This window comes from Nymphalis io, chromosome 30, assembly GCF_905147045.1.
Source record: "Nymphalis io chromosome 30, ilAglIoxx1.1, whole genome shotgun sequence".
Taxonomy (NCBI): domain Eukaryota; kingdom Metazoa; phylum Arthropoda; class Insecta; order Lepidoptera; family Nymphalidae; genus Nymphalis; species Nymphalis io.
In genome coordinates, this window is record NC_065917.1 from 2,011,710 (window position 1) to 2,029,277 (window position 17,568).

At 38.7% G+C, this 17,568-nt stretch overlaps 2 protein-coding genes across 2 annotated transcripts; both read left to right on the forward strand.

Moving 5' to 3' along the window:
• LOC126780049 (probable galactose-1-phosphate uridylyltransferase) lies at positions 1–9,853 on the forward strand. The gene is made up of 8 exons (XM_050504305.1): positions 1–69; positions 6,406–6,569; positions 6,931–7,058; positions 7,439–7,516; positions 7,740–7,892; positions 8,681–8,756; positions 8,956–9,175; positions 9,566–9,853. The coding sequence occupies exons 1-8, from the start codon at positions 48–50 to the stop codon at positions 9,775–9,777; spliced, it is 1,053 nt and encodes a 350-aa protein (XP_050360262.1). The 5' UTR covers positions 1–47; the 3' UTR covers positions 9,778–9,853.
• Positions 9,854–10,188: 335 nt separating this feature from the next.
• LOC126779917 (uncharacterized) lies at positions 10,189–16,541 on the forward strand. Its single transcript, XM_050504103.1, has 7 exons — positions 10,189–10,445; positions 11,302–11,421; positions 11,908–12,070; positions 12,759–12,841; positions 13,546–13,657; positions 14,044–14,146; positions 14,699–16,541. The coding sequence occupies exons 1-7, from the start codon at positions 10,314–10,316 to the stop codon at positions 16,188–16,190; spliced, it is 2,205 nt and encodes a 734-aa protein (XP_050360060.1). The 5' UTR covers positions 10,189–10,313; the 3' UTR covers positions 16,191–16,541.
• The last annotated feature ends 1,027 nt before the right edge of the window (positions 16,542–17,568 follow it).

Below are 17,568 nucleotides of genomic sequence, written 5' to 3' on the forward strand. Positions count from 1 at the left end.
GATGCCCTCTACATCGTAGGTGGAGGACGTGTTAATAACGTCAAACAATGCAGCCTTTCGAAGCGACAGGTTAGTTTTTATAATAATTATAATTTTAAAACTTTAAAAGATTTACTTTCGCCTTGTATGAATGAAAAAAAAATTAAATGTCATTGAACTGACGCTTATCAATTTTTTACTGATGTATGTATCGTTTTAAATTATTGTAACAATATATATATGTATAAATTTCTTCTAAACGATTGGACATATTTTGTTTATTTTTTTTTATGTGTTCGTTTAGTTCGGTAGATGGCGTTGCGATTGGTTTCCAGGAGCGAGCTAGTTTCATATATTATTTATGGTTTCATGGCGAATTATATAATAATAATGTCCTGGGACATTATTCACACGCGGCCATCTGATCCCAAATTAAGCAGAGCTCGTACTATTGGAACCAGACAACTGATATACTACATATAGTACTTTTGTGAATTATTGAAGGTTAATTTTTAAATTTGTTGTAGCAAAAATTCAAACTTAAGCCAGTATACAACTTTCGGTTAGAAAATCCAGTTCTAGTAATTTTTTTTTTAATTTTTATAGGTAGGCAAATGTATCGTATTTTAAGATCGCCGGGCACAAAATAATAAGTAAAAAAGATGCATTATATTCTTAATTATTAATTAAATTTTCTTTAATTAAGAGAAGGTAGGTAACTAATGATCAGTTTTAGAGTAGTGAATCTTAATCGATAATCGTGGGTTCAAACCCGGGCAAGCACCACTGAAGTTTTTCATGTGCTTAATTTGTGATTATAATTCATCTCGTGTTTGACGGTGAAGAAAAACATCGTGAGGATGTGTCAAATTTCACTGAAATTCTGCCACATGTGTGTTCCACCAATCCGCATTGGAGCAGCGTGGTGGAAGAAGTGCCAAACCTTCTCCTCAAAAAGGGAGAGGAGGTATTAGCCCAGCAATGGGACCTTCACATTCTGTTACCATGTCGCTTGTGCCTGTAGTTACTAGCTCACTCACTCAAACCGGAACACAACAATAATAAGTATAGCTGTTTGGTTGAATATGTGATGGGTGGGTGGTACACAAAGCCCAACAATTTAGTCATAGAAAGCTTATTCGAAATAAGCGTCTATTACTCTTTGACAAATGGCCGCTTTCTGATAAACTTTATTACGGATTATCAATTCGTTTGCGGTTATCAGTACGATTATTTTTAATTTAAAATAATAATTTATTTTCTAAGCAACGCTAACTAAGATATTCTCCATTAAAAGTAAGTAAGTTAAGAAGTTAAAGCAACAGCCTATACCTACCTATACACAGTATTATGAAACGACTGTCTCGTTGGTCTAGTGGCTTGATGTAAGGCCAGACCAGAGATGGAGGTCTTGGGTTCAATTCCCAGGTCGGGCCAATAAAAAGTTATTGGGTTTATCAGAAAATTCTCAACAGCAGCCCGGAGTCTGGAAGTTCGAAGTGTGTACACTCCCGTGCCTCGGAAAGCACGTAAAGCCGTTGGTCCTGCGCCTGAACTCTTTCCGGTCGTGTCGGATCGCCGTCCCATCGGATTATGAGAGTTAGGGAATAGAGAGTGCACCTGTGTTTGCGCACACACTCGTGCACTATAATATCTCCTGCGCAGTTGGCTAATCTCTCTTGAGATTGGCCGCCGTGGCCGAAATCGGTTTGGAGGACATTATTATTATTATTACACCTTTATTAGTTAGTATATAAATAGTAAATAATAAATAACTCTTTTCAATATGTATTATAGAGATGGCCTAGTGGTAAGAACGCGTGAATCTTAACCGATGATCGTGGGTTCAAACCCGGGCAAGCATCACTGAATTTTCATGTGCTTAATTTGTGTTTATAATTCATCTCGTGCTTAACGGTGAAGGAAAACATCGTGAGGAAACCTGCATGTGTCGAATTTCATTGAAATTCTGCCACATGTGTATTCTACCAACCCGCATTGGAGCAGCGTGGTGGAATAAGCTCCAAACCTTCTCCTCAAAAGGGAGAGGAGGCCTTAGCCCAGCAGTGGGACATTAACAGGCTGTTACTGATATGTATTATATATGTACAAATATGATATATGTTTTATGTAAGCTTCGGTTATCAAACAAGATCATTATTAACTTGAAATTTATGTAATATATAGTTCTATAAAAAGTATATTATAGTAAACCGAGATGGCCCAGTGGTTGGAACGCGTGAATCTTAACCGATGATCGTGGGTTCAGAGCAAAGTGGTTGACGGTGAAGGAAAACATCGTGAGAAAACCTGCATCTGTATAGTTTCACTGAAGTTCTACCGCATAGTTATTCCACCAACTCACATTGGAGCAGCGTGGTGGAACAAGCTCAAAAAAGAGAGGAGGCCTTAGCCCAGCTGTGGGACATTCACAGGCTGTTTTATAGTTCTATACTAATATTATATGTTTGTTTACGAAGAATCAAATTTTTAAATTTAATTTTTTTGTCACCTACATATTATCAGCGCGTAACATAGGCTGGTTTTTTTTTTAAATAAGATGCCCACGAAATTTGCAATAATGTAACCCAAGGTATCATTTTTTTTTATAAAAAAATCATTATTGACGTAAAAAAGATAAGTGTTCAACCCGAATGAACACAAAGTAGGCTAGTATATATTATGACGCAAAATTAATATTTATCTATAACTTGTATTCTAAATTAAAACTCTACGGTTAGTTCTTACTATATAATACATTTCAATCAACAAAATCACCACATTAGTCATTGAAGAAGATATTTATAAATGGTGAAATGAATAACATTTGAGCCGTATATATAATAATATCCTGGGACATTATTCACACACGGCCATCTGATCCCAAATTAAACTTGTACAAAGCTTGTGCAATGGGAACCAGACAACTGATATACTACATGTACTACTTTTCTTTTGTAAATACATACTTATATAGATAATTACACCGAGACTCAGGACTAACAGACATGTTCATGCACACAAATGTCTGTCTTTTTTTTTTTTTTTTTCGCTGGAAAAACGCGTTTACGCGTTTCCCCCACTTGATGTGGGGGGGTATGCGGGACTCGCCGGCCGAGTATGCGCTGGAATACCCACTAAAAAACCAGCGGTACCCACACCGCCTTTTCGAGGGGTACGGTAGTATGCGCAAGCGATCCCGTGACGCCCCGACGGTTGGCTCGCCTCTGCAGGCCTCCAAATCCTAGGGGGTTCTCAATGTACAAAGATCCCCTAACCCCGGCAACACTTAGGGCGGGAGGAGAAGATGCGCATAGCGCCGACGCCTTCTCCCCGGTCTTCTTCGGCGAAGCGAGTCAGCGGAGGCCCTCTCCTCACGCTCCCGCTCCGCTGCCTCCTTCTGCGACACGACATTTTCGCAGAAGGAGACCGTCTCCAACCAGTACCTCTCGCTACCAAGCATGGCATTTATCGCACTCGGCAGCAAGAGGTCTTCACCGACTAAAGCCGCCAGGAACAGGCGCTGAGGTCCCCAAGCGGCACACTCCATCAGAGTGTGGCACGCTAAGTCCGAAGGCGCACCACACTCATGGCAGGAGGGTGTCACTTCCCGCCTCGCTATCCGGTGCAGGTTCTTACCGAAACAACCGTGTCCGGTAAGTACCTGCGTCAGCCTGAATGTGAGTTTGCCGTGACTCCGTTCCACCCAGCGACTCGTGGGGGCGGACCGCCTCCACTGTCACTAGGCCTGCTGAGGGGGACCTCAGGTCCTCCTCCCACCTAAAAATCAAGGCTCGCTGGGCTAGGGCCCTGACTCGCTCAACCTCCGCCGATCCTGGATGGACGCCGCTTGACCTCGTTTCCACCCGGAACCGGTGCACTTCCGCAAGCATGGAGTTCCCAGGGCGGATCGCTCGCGAGAAGTGTCGCTGCCGTCCATGACACCGTACGGTACCCACGTATCGCTCTCACTGCTATGACTCTTTGCGGCCTCCGCAGAAAAGCTCTGTTACGAGCGGTGAGAGCATCCACCCAAATGGTTGCACCGTACAACGCCATGGTGTTTCCGGCCCTCCTACAAATGAGCACATGAGCTTACAAATGTCTGTCCTGGGTGGGAAACGAACCCACAACTTTCGGCGTGAAAGACCCGCAAAATGTACATAATTTGTCGCAGCACTTCCGGTTATATGTTATCTTTAAAAAAAAAATCTTTTAAGGCTGCGAGTGTGTCTTATTCACATATATGTATATCTCTATTGTACATCCAATGTTATATATATTTATTCAATGGGTACTCTTGAACTAGGCCGAAACTGTCTTTCAGACGGCCCAGTGGAGGACGGCAGCCGGGATGGCCTCGCGCTGCCGTACGCACTAGCGAGGAGTGCGGGGGGGCGAAATTCGCCCCTGATGAGAGCTCCGCCGAGCCACGAGTAAAGCAAAGCACGGGAGAAGCCGCGGATGCGTTATATCAACACGATCCCGCAGCCTCTCCGATCCGTGCCGAGGACGGCCATCGCAGTGGTTTTAGTGCGTAAAAATCCCACATAACCCGGTTCCACCCCCATAGGACCCGGGCACCTTTCTGAAGGTTTCCACTGCGAAAAAAAAAACAAAACAAAAAAAAAGAAGAGGCCGAAACTGTCTTCGACGTTATGCAATAAAAGTGACACGCGAATATGTATTACACTTTAATATTAGGATGGGATGTTGTCGGTAGTTGTGTTTTTATAATAACGAAACTCACTTACATAGTTTTCAAACGATCTCAAAGAAAGAAGAAGAAAACCGCGCGGTGAGGAAGGTGTAATACACATGTTTTTATCGCAAGTGAATTGTTCCGTCCTAAATACTAGCAATTATAGCCCTCAGGGGTCTCCATTTCCCGTGTCCGTATCCGTAGGCGTCCTGAAGACGTCCTTATTGCCCCCAATGATAAGATTACATCGGGAAATATTAACACGATTGGTGGTAGGGCTCTGTGCAAGCTCCACCCACTCATCAGATGTTCTACCGCAAAACAGCAGTACTTGGTATTGTTGTGTTCCGGTTTGAAGGGTGAGTGAGCCAGTGTAATTACAGGCACAAGGGACATAACATCTTAGTTCACAAGGTTGGTGGCGCATTGGTGATGTATGCGATGGTTAACATTTCTTACAACGCTATTGTCTATGGACGTTGGTGACTACTTACCATCAGGTGGTCCATATGCTCGTCCGCCTTCCTATTCTATATAAAAAAAACGATAGGTTACAGAGCAAACACACACCGACCCCACCGGTGGGATTGAGGCCCCTCTTTTATTATAACCCGTCCGCGCTTAGGCGTATAACGGTGTCATTGCACACATACCTACTTCCTGACGTCGACGGTGTCCTAAGCCGAGGTTCTGTCTCACAGGAGGCGCCCTTAGAACACGCGTATTCTGAGCCCTTAAGTGGGCTCCCAACATCCCACTGAGTATCTTAAAGACTCACCCCTCGCCCGGTGACGCTGGCGAAGCCATTTGGGCCAACAGAAACCAATCAATTCGAAAAAAAAGAGAATTGTATTGTTACAATTGATTATTTCACCTGATTAAGGAGTAAATTGTGTTTGTTTATTTTTTGCGTATTTTACATTTTTTTACTATACAACTTAATACCAATATCAAGAAGTTCTACAGGGCCAGTACTTTCGCGCTACCCGTTATATTACAATAGTTCGGAATACGTGGAATTTCGACCACTGGTCGAACTTTTAGCTCACGTTATAATTCAGAATTGCTTTATACCAATTTCCATAGCTCATTATTCAAAAATAAAGGATTTTCGTACAAAGTTTCATCCTTTTCATCTTAGGGGTTACATTTTCAAAAACCTTGCCTTTGTTTTTACAGTTAATATGCCCGCGTTTGACCGTTGACTTGCCTGATGTTAAGCATCTACACGGTCTAGGATGTAGCACGCTTGCCTAAAACGCTTTCCTTAGTGATAACGAACGTAAAAGGAAACCGTTGGGAAATGTTCACGGTCTTACCCCAGTAATTTGGGCTGTGCGATATATCAGTCAGACAGCTATTTTATATATTATTAGAAATCAAGATAGAAATAGTTTTTTAAAAAAGAGATAAATCAAAATAACTGTGCAACAATAAAGTAAACGTAAAAAAACGTAAACGACACGTACAGTTTACACACGAAAATAGAACAAAGGAATCAAAACTGAGCAACTGAAATATTATTTATGAGATATCCGCCAAAACCGAGAGTCCAAGCACATATGTCTAAAGCCAGCCTGGCCGGCCGATGAGTTCGGCGGGGCCAGTCCCCACTATGATGATCATCACGTGATCAAGTCGCGCCGCTACGCCACGCCCCGTTGGAAGACATTCCTAACAATATATATATATATATAGACATCTGACTGGGGTGTAATTTCCAGAACACCAGCATGTCAGGTATAATCCGCTCAAGGACGAGTGGATCCTGGTATCCCCTCACCGCTGCAAGAGGCCGTGGACCGGGCAGACGGAGCAGGCGCCAGAGGAGCAGCCTCCAGATCCCAACAATCCGTTGAAAGCTGGAGCTACCAGAGCAAATGGACAGGTAAGAGTCTTGGATATTACTATATTACTTAGAACTTTATGCAGAAACAACAGTAGGTGCATATTTAAACTTGAAACTAATATAATCCGACTACCAGTGGCGTAGCTATTATAGGGAAAGGCAGAGCACCGGGGACTCTTAAGGTACCTTATCCTTCCTATGTGTGTATGTGTGTTTTTATTTCAGTCAAATTAGAATACAGTACAAATTAAAATGTGAAGATATGACGTCATAAATGTCATACCGCTTACCGTCGCGGCATACAAATCGGTCTTATCATCTAAGCAAAACTAAAGTTATAATTAAATTAAAGATAAACAGCAGTAACAAGGGGATCTAATAACATTACTCGTGTTTCCAGAAAAATCCGAACTACACATCGACATACGTGTTCCCGAATGACTTTCCGGCTCTTCTAGAACGTGTACCAGAGCCGCCGACACCTGATCACCCGCTGTTCCAGGCGTCGCAGGCGAAAGGGACTTGCAGGTGTGAATTTTTATTTCATGGCTTTGCGTGCTTTCGAAAGCACGGGGACACAAACATACTGCCAGACTCGAAAACTTTCAAACGGAAAAGACGGCCTCAAAATCGGTCCATTCGTTTGCAAGCTACGGTGCCATAGATATACATACACATGTTAAACTAATAACACTCCTCTTATTACATATTCGGTTAAACAATAAAATAAAATAAAAACAGCTGGTAAAGCTAGTCCGACTGCCGGGTCACAAAAAAAGTCAATCACATAAAAATAATTGATAAACCAAAGGCGATGGCAAAGATTAATTAATTAATTTATTTATTAATTTGAAAAAAAAAATTGGGCTCTATAAATGTTACTTGAATGTTTTTTTAATCTGTTACAGAGTGATGTGCTTCCATCCTGACTCTACGATGACAATTCCCTTGATGTCCGTTCAAGAAATAACAGCTGTCATAAACGAGTGAGTATTAAGACGCTTACAGGCATTCTTTCATATTTAGAGGTAATAATCTATTTAAAAAAAAACATCTTAAGAATTCACCATATCAGATTATTTGTTAATTTATAATGATGTATTTCTTCTAATATAATCTAAAATAAACAAAAAAAAATGTACAAATCTATAATAATATGGAATATGACAATAATATTCAAATACAGAATGTATTTTTTTTTTAATACAGATGGATCAACCAGTTACAAGAGCTAGGTCGGCGTTACACATGGGTACAAATATTTGAAAATAAGGGCGCTGTTATGGGCTGTTCCAACCCACATCCTCATTGTCAGATATGGGCTTCCAGTTTTCTTCCCAATGAGCCAAGGATCAAGGAGAGGTCATTTATATGTATATAAATAAATATATGTTATTACTTTTTAGCTCACATTTTGTTATTGTAAGTGATCTAGAATATCAAACTAATGAGTTTATATATACACACACACTTTTTTTTATAGAATAGGAAGGCGGACGAGCATTATGGGCCAACTGATGGTAAGTGGTCACCAACGCCCATAGACATTGGCATTGTGAGAAATGTTAACCATCGCTTACATCACCAATGCGCCCCCAACCTTGGGAACTAAGATGTTACGTCCCTTGTGCCTGTAATTACACTGGCTCACTCACCCTTCAAACCGGAACACTGCAATACCAAGTACTGCTGTTTTGCGGTAGATTATCTGAAGAGTGAGTGGTACCTACCCAGACGAGCTTGCACAAAGCTCTACCACCACTAATTTTACCTTTATTATAACCACAATAGAATTTCAATAGCTTTGACGTTTATTTTGTGATCAGCTATTTTTTTTATTAGGCTGAAAAATGGGCCTCTTTGGTCATCACCATCCATCATAGACACTGGCGCTATAAGAAATATAAGCCTGTAATTACAGTGGTTCACTTTTAAAACCAGATCAGCTATACTGGTCGGATAATGGTAATAAGTGGGTTCCTACTCAGACGGCAAAGTCCTACCACCAATTTAAATATTGCCCAAGCTTTTAATAAATTGCACAATTATAATTAGAAAACACTCATAAAACATCATTTTTATTTTTTTATTGACATAGTTTTTGTTATCTGTCGCTGAACCAGATTAAATAAATTAATATATATTTATAGGTGTCAAAAAGAGTATTACACAAAATACGGAAAGTCACTGTTAGTGGATTATCGAGAGCAGGAGTTAAAACAAAAGGTACGGTAAGGTTTCATAGTAAGACTTATGCTGCGGTAACATTGGCGACCTTATTAAACAATTTGTCTAAACCAAGCCTTAGATCTAATTGTGATTGATTTCAATAACAATTTCACATGAATTCTTTACAATATTTTAAAATATCAATTTCAAAGTATTCTTTAATGTTTTTTTTTTAATATGTGTTTATCTATTACAGGAACGTGTAGTTGTTCAAAATTCGGAATGGGTAGCATTAGTGCCATACTGGGCGTCCTGGCCCTATGAAACGATGCTACTGCCGATAAACAATAAACCACAGAGAATGTCAGATTTAAACGAAAGCCAGAAGGTGGCGCTGGCGGAAATAATGAAGCTATTGTGTACGAAATATGATAATCTCTTCAACTGCAGCTTTCCTTATAGCATGGGGTGGCATGGTAAGATTATATTAAAGTGGTACAAACAGGGATGACTCAATTGGTAGATCGGAGTATAATTTATTTGGGGGTGAAGAAAATCATCGTGAGAAACGCCGCAGAAGCGGTATCCACGAGGCCCTAGTCCTCACGCACTTTTAGGCTCCGCCCAATATTTATAAACCATTGTTGTTCTATATGCAAAATAAAAGTAACATATAAAACCTTTTCGTTCTAGGAAAGTTTCACTAAAACGTCAAATCTTTTACAAATGTTTAATTTGTCTAAACTAGTTTATATTGTCGCAGATACTCGGTCGCTAAAAAAAAGTTATAAGTTTTCCATCAAAAATTATACATTTACATTTGTACTCTGTTCTTTGTGGCTCTGAAAGTACTGTCAAAATTACAGGAGCACCAACAGGTCCATCGAAGAAAGCAGGTGATTCCCCGCACTGGCTCTTCCACGGTATATACTTACCACCCCTACTGCGGTCGGCTACCGTCAAAAAGTTTATGGTGGGTTACGAAATGTTGGCACAACCGCAACGTGATCTCACGCCGGAACAAGCGGCTCAGAAGCTTAGAGAATGTGACGTAGTTCATTATAAGAACAAAAAATAATAATATAATTCTGTACCCGTTATAAATTATTTATATTTATATTGTTTTTATAATAAAGTAACAATTTTAAAACATTTTTTATTTATTTCTCAATTAAAAAGAAACTCATTTTTTATTACTTTTATTATTTTAGTTGCACCAGTGTTAACACTGCATTATATTATTTCATGAGGCCGTTTAAAAAGAGGCCTTATACACACTTTTGACAATAGCTAAAGATATTTGGTTTTGTAGAAGGTAATAAATATTAAGAATGATAATAAGTTATAAATTATAACTAACTACGGCCTTTTAATGTCATTGTATTGTCAATACGTAGTCTATATACTCTGTGTCCAAACACAACACATGTCAAAAAAAATAGCCGATTAGACATTGGCAGAATATTTTGCGCTCAACTAGCGTAAATAAACAACAACAAACACGCCAGATAAAGAAAAAAAAACAAATACACAGTCAGAGATGTTTAAGAGTACTAAAGAATGAAGCTAATATAACTAATAGTATATTTTTGTTTATAAAAATATAAATACAAAATGACAATATTGAATAAATACATAGAAGGCTACAATGCGAACGGTATATGCATCGGTTGCTTGAATTATAACCGTAAGATGTATTATTGTGAAGAAGTGAAACAATGTTTCAAAGTTTTAGCGAATATTGATGTGAGTACGATAATTTATTGAATAACAATAAAAAAACCGATACGTATTGTTCTTTACTTTTATCGTATTAAGCTGTCATGTTTGAATACAATTTTTTTATGTTGATTTTGTTTGCGATTTTTTTTTAAATATGAAAATACACTTGAACGTAAAAAAACGCTACTTATTCAAAATCAGAATATACTTTATTCTTTTTTTTTTTTTTATAGTAAAGGAAGGCGGACGAGCATATGGGCCACCTGATGGTAAGTGGTCACCAACGCTCTTAGACATTGGCATTGTAAGAAATGTCAACCATCGCTTACATATCCAATGCGCCACCAACCTTGGGAACTAAGATTTTATGTCCCTTGTGCCTGTAATTACACTGGCTCACACACCCTTCAAACCGGAACACAACAATACCAAGCACTGCTGTTTTGCGGTAGAATATCTGATGAGTGGGTGGTACCTAGCCAGACGAGCTTGCACAAAGCCCTACCACCAGTAAAGTAAAGTTCAAGTCGTTTAATACTTTTATTCATTTTAAAATATAAATAAAACACCACCAGTTTCTCGGTAAATTCTACCGAAACCCAAGGACTCTCGTTTACCCTTTTGCAATTAAGTTGGATACATAATAAAGTATATAACCTGCATATTAAATTAATATTCAACCTGTATGGATATTGTTGATGTTATTATTGATAAATGCCCTAAGAACATATTCTATACACACCAGAAAAGGAAAAAAAAGAACACTGTCTGTCATCTTTTTTTATAATTTATCGTGACATTGGCCGAATATTTTGTGCTCAATTAGCATAATTTACTAGCCATACTTGAAAAAAAATATGTTAATTGATCATTTTTACAGATACCAGACAAACTAGCTGTCCAAACATGCTGGGAATGCTTGGCCAATATTAAGAATACATTTAAATTCAGAGAAAAAATCCTTAAATCGTGTAATATACTTCTTGCCTATTCAGAAAAGGTATTAAGAACAACATTCATGATATATATATATATATATTATTTATAAGAGATGGGTGGGTAGACATAACATTTTAGTACCCAAGGTTGGTTGTGTTTTGGTGATGTGGGTAGTGCTTAATATTTCTTAAGGTGCCAATCACTTTGGGTGGTGATGACCTGACCATATATAAATATATATATATATACATATATATATATATATATATATATATATATACATATATATATATATATATATATATATATATATACATATATATATTATTTATAAGAGATGGGTGGGTAGACATAACATTTTAGTACCCAAGGTTGGTTGTGTTTTGGTGATGTGGGTAGTGCTTAATATTTCTTAAGGTGCCAATCGCTTTGGGTGGTGATGACCTGACCATCAACCCAATTGACTATCAACCTACCTAATTTATAATTGAAAAGATTTCAGCCTTATAACTATAATTTTTTTTAACTATATTTCCTTATGTTTCAGCACAAATTTCTCAACTCACCTAATGATCTATTGATTCACGCTAAGCAGAGGTTGACCTCACATTTGTTGTCTGATACGCAATTCAGCACAGGACTGTTTACAGATGAGGATATCGTCAAAAATGAGCCCGTCTCATACGATAGCGAGAAATGTATGGAAGTCGGTAAGATATTTTGTAATGATCCTCTTAATGTCTTATTTGTTCCATCATATGACATGATATGACATTGCTCGTCAAGATCCAAATAATCTGTTGTATTTATTACGGATTTGTGTAAAAAAGATGATGGAGATTTTTAACTTTGTAAGTCAAATTAAGTGTGTACGTACAAGTAGCTAAGTGTAATCCTCTTGTATTACAAATAGAAATATATTAATCATTAAACAATCGCAAACTGTTTGTAGTGCGTAATACACCAGAGTTATTAGTGAATCGCATGGAATATGTAAATCTAAGGTTTGTTTATCTATTTCTTCGATTGGAATAGGCTTATAGAAATAAGTACTGCTACTATGAGGGTCTTATATTTCCTGGTTTGCTGAACTAATTGATGATGAGAGGAGATGGTGCAGTGGGGAAAACGTGTGATACGTAACCAAAAGTTACAAAATCAAACACTTGTAAGCACCACTGAATTTTCATGTACTTCATTAGTTTATATATAATACTACATTGCTCTACTGTGGGTTGGTTCACTTTGTAACTTATCAGTGCTAGGGATTTGTGCATGCCTGTCTGGGTGCATATGTCCCTTGTGCTTGTAATTACACTGGCTCACTCACCCTTCAAACCGGAACACAACAATACCAAAGTTTAAGTAATTACTCATAAAAAATATATTTAATTTCAGATGCTCCATTCATACCAGATAATTTGGAGTCAGAGGATGATATTGTACTCGCAAAGATGATGGTAGAGAGAGTTGATGAAAAGGTAACGTTAAGGGTCCGTTCACACAGACCGGCTCGGAGAGGAGAGCAGATTTTTATCACGTTGGAAACAGTGTTTTGAGTGATTGTAGTAAAGTTTATTTTTGCATTTGCACCTTTTTTGTCATTAAAAATGCCTGAACGCGCTTCGTGTGAAGTAATAAAAAGAGCCGACCGGCTCCGCTTGCGTGCTCTTTCTCGCTTGCGCAGCCTGTCGAATGGTCGATGTGAAATAGTTGGCGGCTCCGCTCCGGCCAATTCCAAGCGTATACGACCCGGTCTGTGTGAAAAGAAAAAAGCAGGCCGATGCTCTCCGAGCCGGTCTGTGTGAACGGACCCTAATGGGTTATTAGTTAAACAATAGTCAATAGTTAATGTTAAAACAATTATGAGAGAAATAGAGAAATCAGTGTTTAACTTAAGTCTAAGATTTAATTTTTTGGTAATGTCATCCGATGTTATGATATCACCACCATAGAATAAGATGCATTATTGGGAACTAAGTTACATCGGTTTACTCAACTTTCAAAGTGGCGTATTGCTGTTTGGCAGTAGAATAGTCGGTGGTACCTACCCAGGCTTTCACAAAGCAGTACCAACCTTCTAAATTAAATAATTCTAATCTTACCCAGTATTGTGTGAGCTCTATAAGTCCGTTTCTAAACCAAATGAAAGCTGAAATTAACGGTATTTTAATATGCATTTCAGCTCACAGACCGCAGTTCTCCTAATGAGACCAACCAACCTATGAGAGATCCATTATTTGATGAACAAATACCTGATGGAGATTCCTGTATTGTTCGTCACAACAACGGACCGGGTAAAGTAATAACCAAGTGTCCACTGCTGGACAAAAGTGGTGGCAGATTTGACACTTAGCCATATGGAATATTGCTCCATGTAGTTAGTAGGGCTTTGTGAAAGCCTTCTGGGTAGATCCCACTCATATATTCTACTGTATATTGTACGAGGTAGGTAGCCTGGCAAGTGGTCATAACCGCCTGTAGAAAGTAGCGCTGTAAGAAATGTTAACTAAGATGTCTGACACACTCACCATTCATACCGGAACACAACAATACCAAGTACTGCTATTTTGCGGTAGAATATCTGATGAGTGGGTGGTACCCACCCAGACAGGAATGCACATAGCCCCACCACCAAGTGCATATAACGTATTTATATTACAAAAAACATTTTAACTTACAGATATGCAATACGATGACTTACATAAGGTCCGAAGGGAAAGCTTGGGTGATGAGGTTGAAGCTGATATGAACACGGATGAAGAACTACTGGGCGGTGATGATGAGTAGGTGATATGCTAGTCCAATCGAAGATAAACAAACCTAACCACATATGCCATGCGAATCGCTAATAGATCTGCTGATTAATATATATTTATATATAACACAACACTATTTATTTCATATCTGACGAAATAAATAGTAATAGATTTGAAGCCGAGATGGCCCAGTGGTTAGAACGCGTGAATCTTAACCGATGAACCCAGGCAAGCACCACTGAATTTTCATGTGCTTAATTTGTGAATATAATTCATCACGTGCTCGACGGTGAAGGAAAACATCGTGAGGAAACCTAATCTAATTTCATCGAAAATCTGCCACACGTGTATTCCACCAACCCGCATTGGAGCAGCGTGGTGGAATAATCTCCAAACCTCCTCAAAAAAGGAGAAGAGGCCTTAGCCCAGCAGTGGGACATTCACAGGCTGTTACTTTGTTTTAATGTCCCTTGTGTCTGTAGTTACTAGTTCACTCACCCTTAAAACCGAAACCATTTAAGTATTACTATTTGGCGGTACAAAGCCCTACCACCACTTAAATTTGTATTCAATTTCCAGTGAATCCGATACCAGTATCAGCGGTGGTGACGACGAAGAGTCATCGGACGACGATGGTGAAAGCTCAGGGGCGGAACCGAACGGCGAGTGGTCGGTGCAGCGCCCTGAACGCCGACCACCGACATTCAACAGCAAAGAGGAGGTACGGATAGAAGACAAAGCTACCACACCATTTGACTTTTTCGAAATTCTATTCAATGAAAACATTTTGAATGAAATTGTAACAAGTACAAATGTGTGTGCGAAGCAATTATTACAACTGACCAGCGCGCCCCAGTCAAGAATACGCAAATGGGAGAACATAACCAAACAGAAGCTTCTGGTATTTCTGGGTATCCTCTTCCACATGGGTCATATAAAGCTGAACAGCCTCAGCGATTATTGGCGCAAAGATTATCTGTTCAATCTGTTTCCGGCGAAATTTATGTCGAAGAATGTGTTCTTATTGATATTTAGATGTCTACGGTTCGGAAAACATAACTTGGAAAGCCTGGTCGCCTATTTCAACGGGAAAATGGCGGACATTTACAATCCCGGCGAGGAATTGTGCATTGAGGATTCGGTTATATTAAGCAGGGAACGTAGCCGACAGTTTTTTAAAAGGAAACGACAGAAATACGGCGCCAAGCTGTACACCCTGGTCACCTCAAGTGGCTTCTCGCTAAAGATACATTTGTACAAAGGGAAAGGAGACGTGGGCAGTAAGGGTCATACCAATAAAGTGGTGGCAAAATTGCTCGAAAGCTATTTAGAGACAGGGCGAATCGTGTTTATCGATAGTTATTACAGCAGTGTTCAACTCTCGGAGTTCTTGTTGAATCACGGCTTGAATACAACTGGGATGCTGAGAGCGAAACGCAAAGGGAACCCAGCGATGGTGGCGACCAAATTGAAAAAAGGGGGGAGCGTGTTCAGCTACAACCGTAACGGTATATGCGTCTGCAAGTGGAAAGACCACCGTGATGTATTAACAATAAGCACAGCACACTCCCCAGACCTCGTTCCAGTTACAAATAGAAGGGGCCAAACTATTCTAAAACCGGAAATGATCAGTAAGTACAATAAAGTAATGAACGGCATCAACAGACAGGATTTGCTGGCATATTACACGTGTGAACAAATGATTATGCCGTGGCATAAGAAATTAGGGATACACATATTACAAATGTTGATGTGGAACGCGTACTACTTGTACAAAATTAAATTGAATAAAAAGATCAGCTTCTATAAATTTAGAGAGGAAATAATCACAGAACTACTTCCACCCCCAAAACAAAGTGGACATGGAAATATTAAGGCCACGGTGGAGAATGATAGGATACATTTACCAGTGCATTGCCCGAGGAATGAGAAACGGAATACCAAAAGGAGACGGTGCAAACATTGCTGGGATACCTCGAAGAAGAGGATAAATACCCTGTGTTATTGTCCCACTTGTGAAAACCAACCTGGACTCCACCTGGAGTGCTTTCGGGCCTATCATAAATATTAGCCCGTTCATTTTAGGTGCAAACAGTGAACAATAATAATAATATCCTGGGACATTATTCACACACGGCCATCTGATCCCAAACTAAGCAGAGCTCATACTATGGAAACCAGACAACTGATATACTACATATACTACTTTTCTTTTGTAAATACGTAACTATATAGATAATTACACCCAGACTCAGGACAAACAGACATGTTCATGCACAAAAATGTCTGTCCTGGGTGGGAATCGAACCCACAACCTTCGGCATGAAAGGCCATCTACCAACCACGCCAACCGGCTCAACAATTAAATGTAATCATAAAATAAACACAATAAACAAAATTAAAGTGTATATAAGTAGCTAAGTGTAACATGTAATTCTAAGTTTTGTTATCTTGGAATGGAACAGAATCTAAGTTAGTTTTAATAAAATTACTTAACTTAAGTTTATTTTGATTTCTTATATTCCTTTACTTCATATATTTCATTTTAAATTATTTACTCTTGTATAAATTTTGAATTATACCTACCTATTTTAAATAATTCTAAATTTGTGTGACGTCATGTGTATTACCCACGCCCAGCTGTGGGATTTTTTTTAATTTTACCATAACTAAGACTGACAAATGGTCCACTTGATGAGTTCATTCCATCCATTCCTTAAATCGCCAATGCGCCAATGACCTTCGGAGCTAAGATGTTTTGTCCCATGTGTTGATACTAGCCGACAGATGGCATTCCTGAGCCGAAACTTTTCTACGGGACTGTACTACCTTGTAGCTTATATAACGTTTTAACGCGTTGTCTTGGAAACTTGAAATTTTATATGCTAGTCTTAAAGATACCTAAAAGTGGTAGCGACCACAAAAATGCGATGCAGAAATTTAAAACACAGATTTTTTTCTATTGTTTTTTTTATAGAATAGGAAGGCGGACGAGCATATGGGCCACCTGATGGTAAGCGGTCACCAACGCCCATAGACATTGGCATTGTAAGAAATGTTAACCATCGCTTACATCACCAATGCGCCACCAACCTTGGGAACTAAGATGTTATGTCCCTTTTTCCTGTAATTAATTATGTTATTATTAATATTCTTTGCCTACTAATTAAGATTGAAAATCACCTTTAATTTTTAAAATATTATCGTCATATATTTATAAATGACGAACAACAGCTTGGTAGCCCTATTTCTGGATTGCTTTACGATGTAACCTTAACAGCTATTAACCCTTATTTTAAAATTGTTAAACGAAATAAATAGTTAAAGCAAATTAACTAATTGAAATTTTATTAAAAATAATTATTTTTAAATAAATTTTATTTTATTATTAATAAACAATTTTATTTTATTATTATTTTAAATTTATTTTAATTAATTCTGCCTAACAT

Bases quoted from the DNA above. Each gene is read 5' to 3' on its own strand.
- LOC126780049 (XM_050504305.1), top strand. From the start codon at position 48: ATGCAGCCTTTCGAAGCGACAG. The intron at 6,570-6,930 runs GTAAGAGTCTTG...TCGTGTTTCCAG, and splicing joins CTACCAGAGCAAATGGACAG to AAAAATCCGAACTACACATC. The intron at 7,517-7,739 runs GTGAGTATTAAG...TTTTTAATACAG, and splicing joins ATAACAGCTGTCATAAACGA to ATGGATCAACCAGTTACAAG.
- LOC126779917 (XM_050504103.1), top strand. From the start codon at position 10,314: ATGACAATATTGAATAAATACATAGAAGGCTACAATGCGAACGGTATA. The intron at 11,422-11,907 runs GTATTAAGAACA...CTTATGTTTCAG, and splicing joins TTCTTGCCTATTCAGAAAAG to CACAAATTTCTCAACTCACC. The intron at 13,658-14,043 runs GTAAAGTAATAA...TTTAACTTACAG, and splicing joins TCGTCACAACAACGGACCGG to ATATGCAATACGATGACTTA.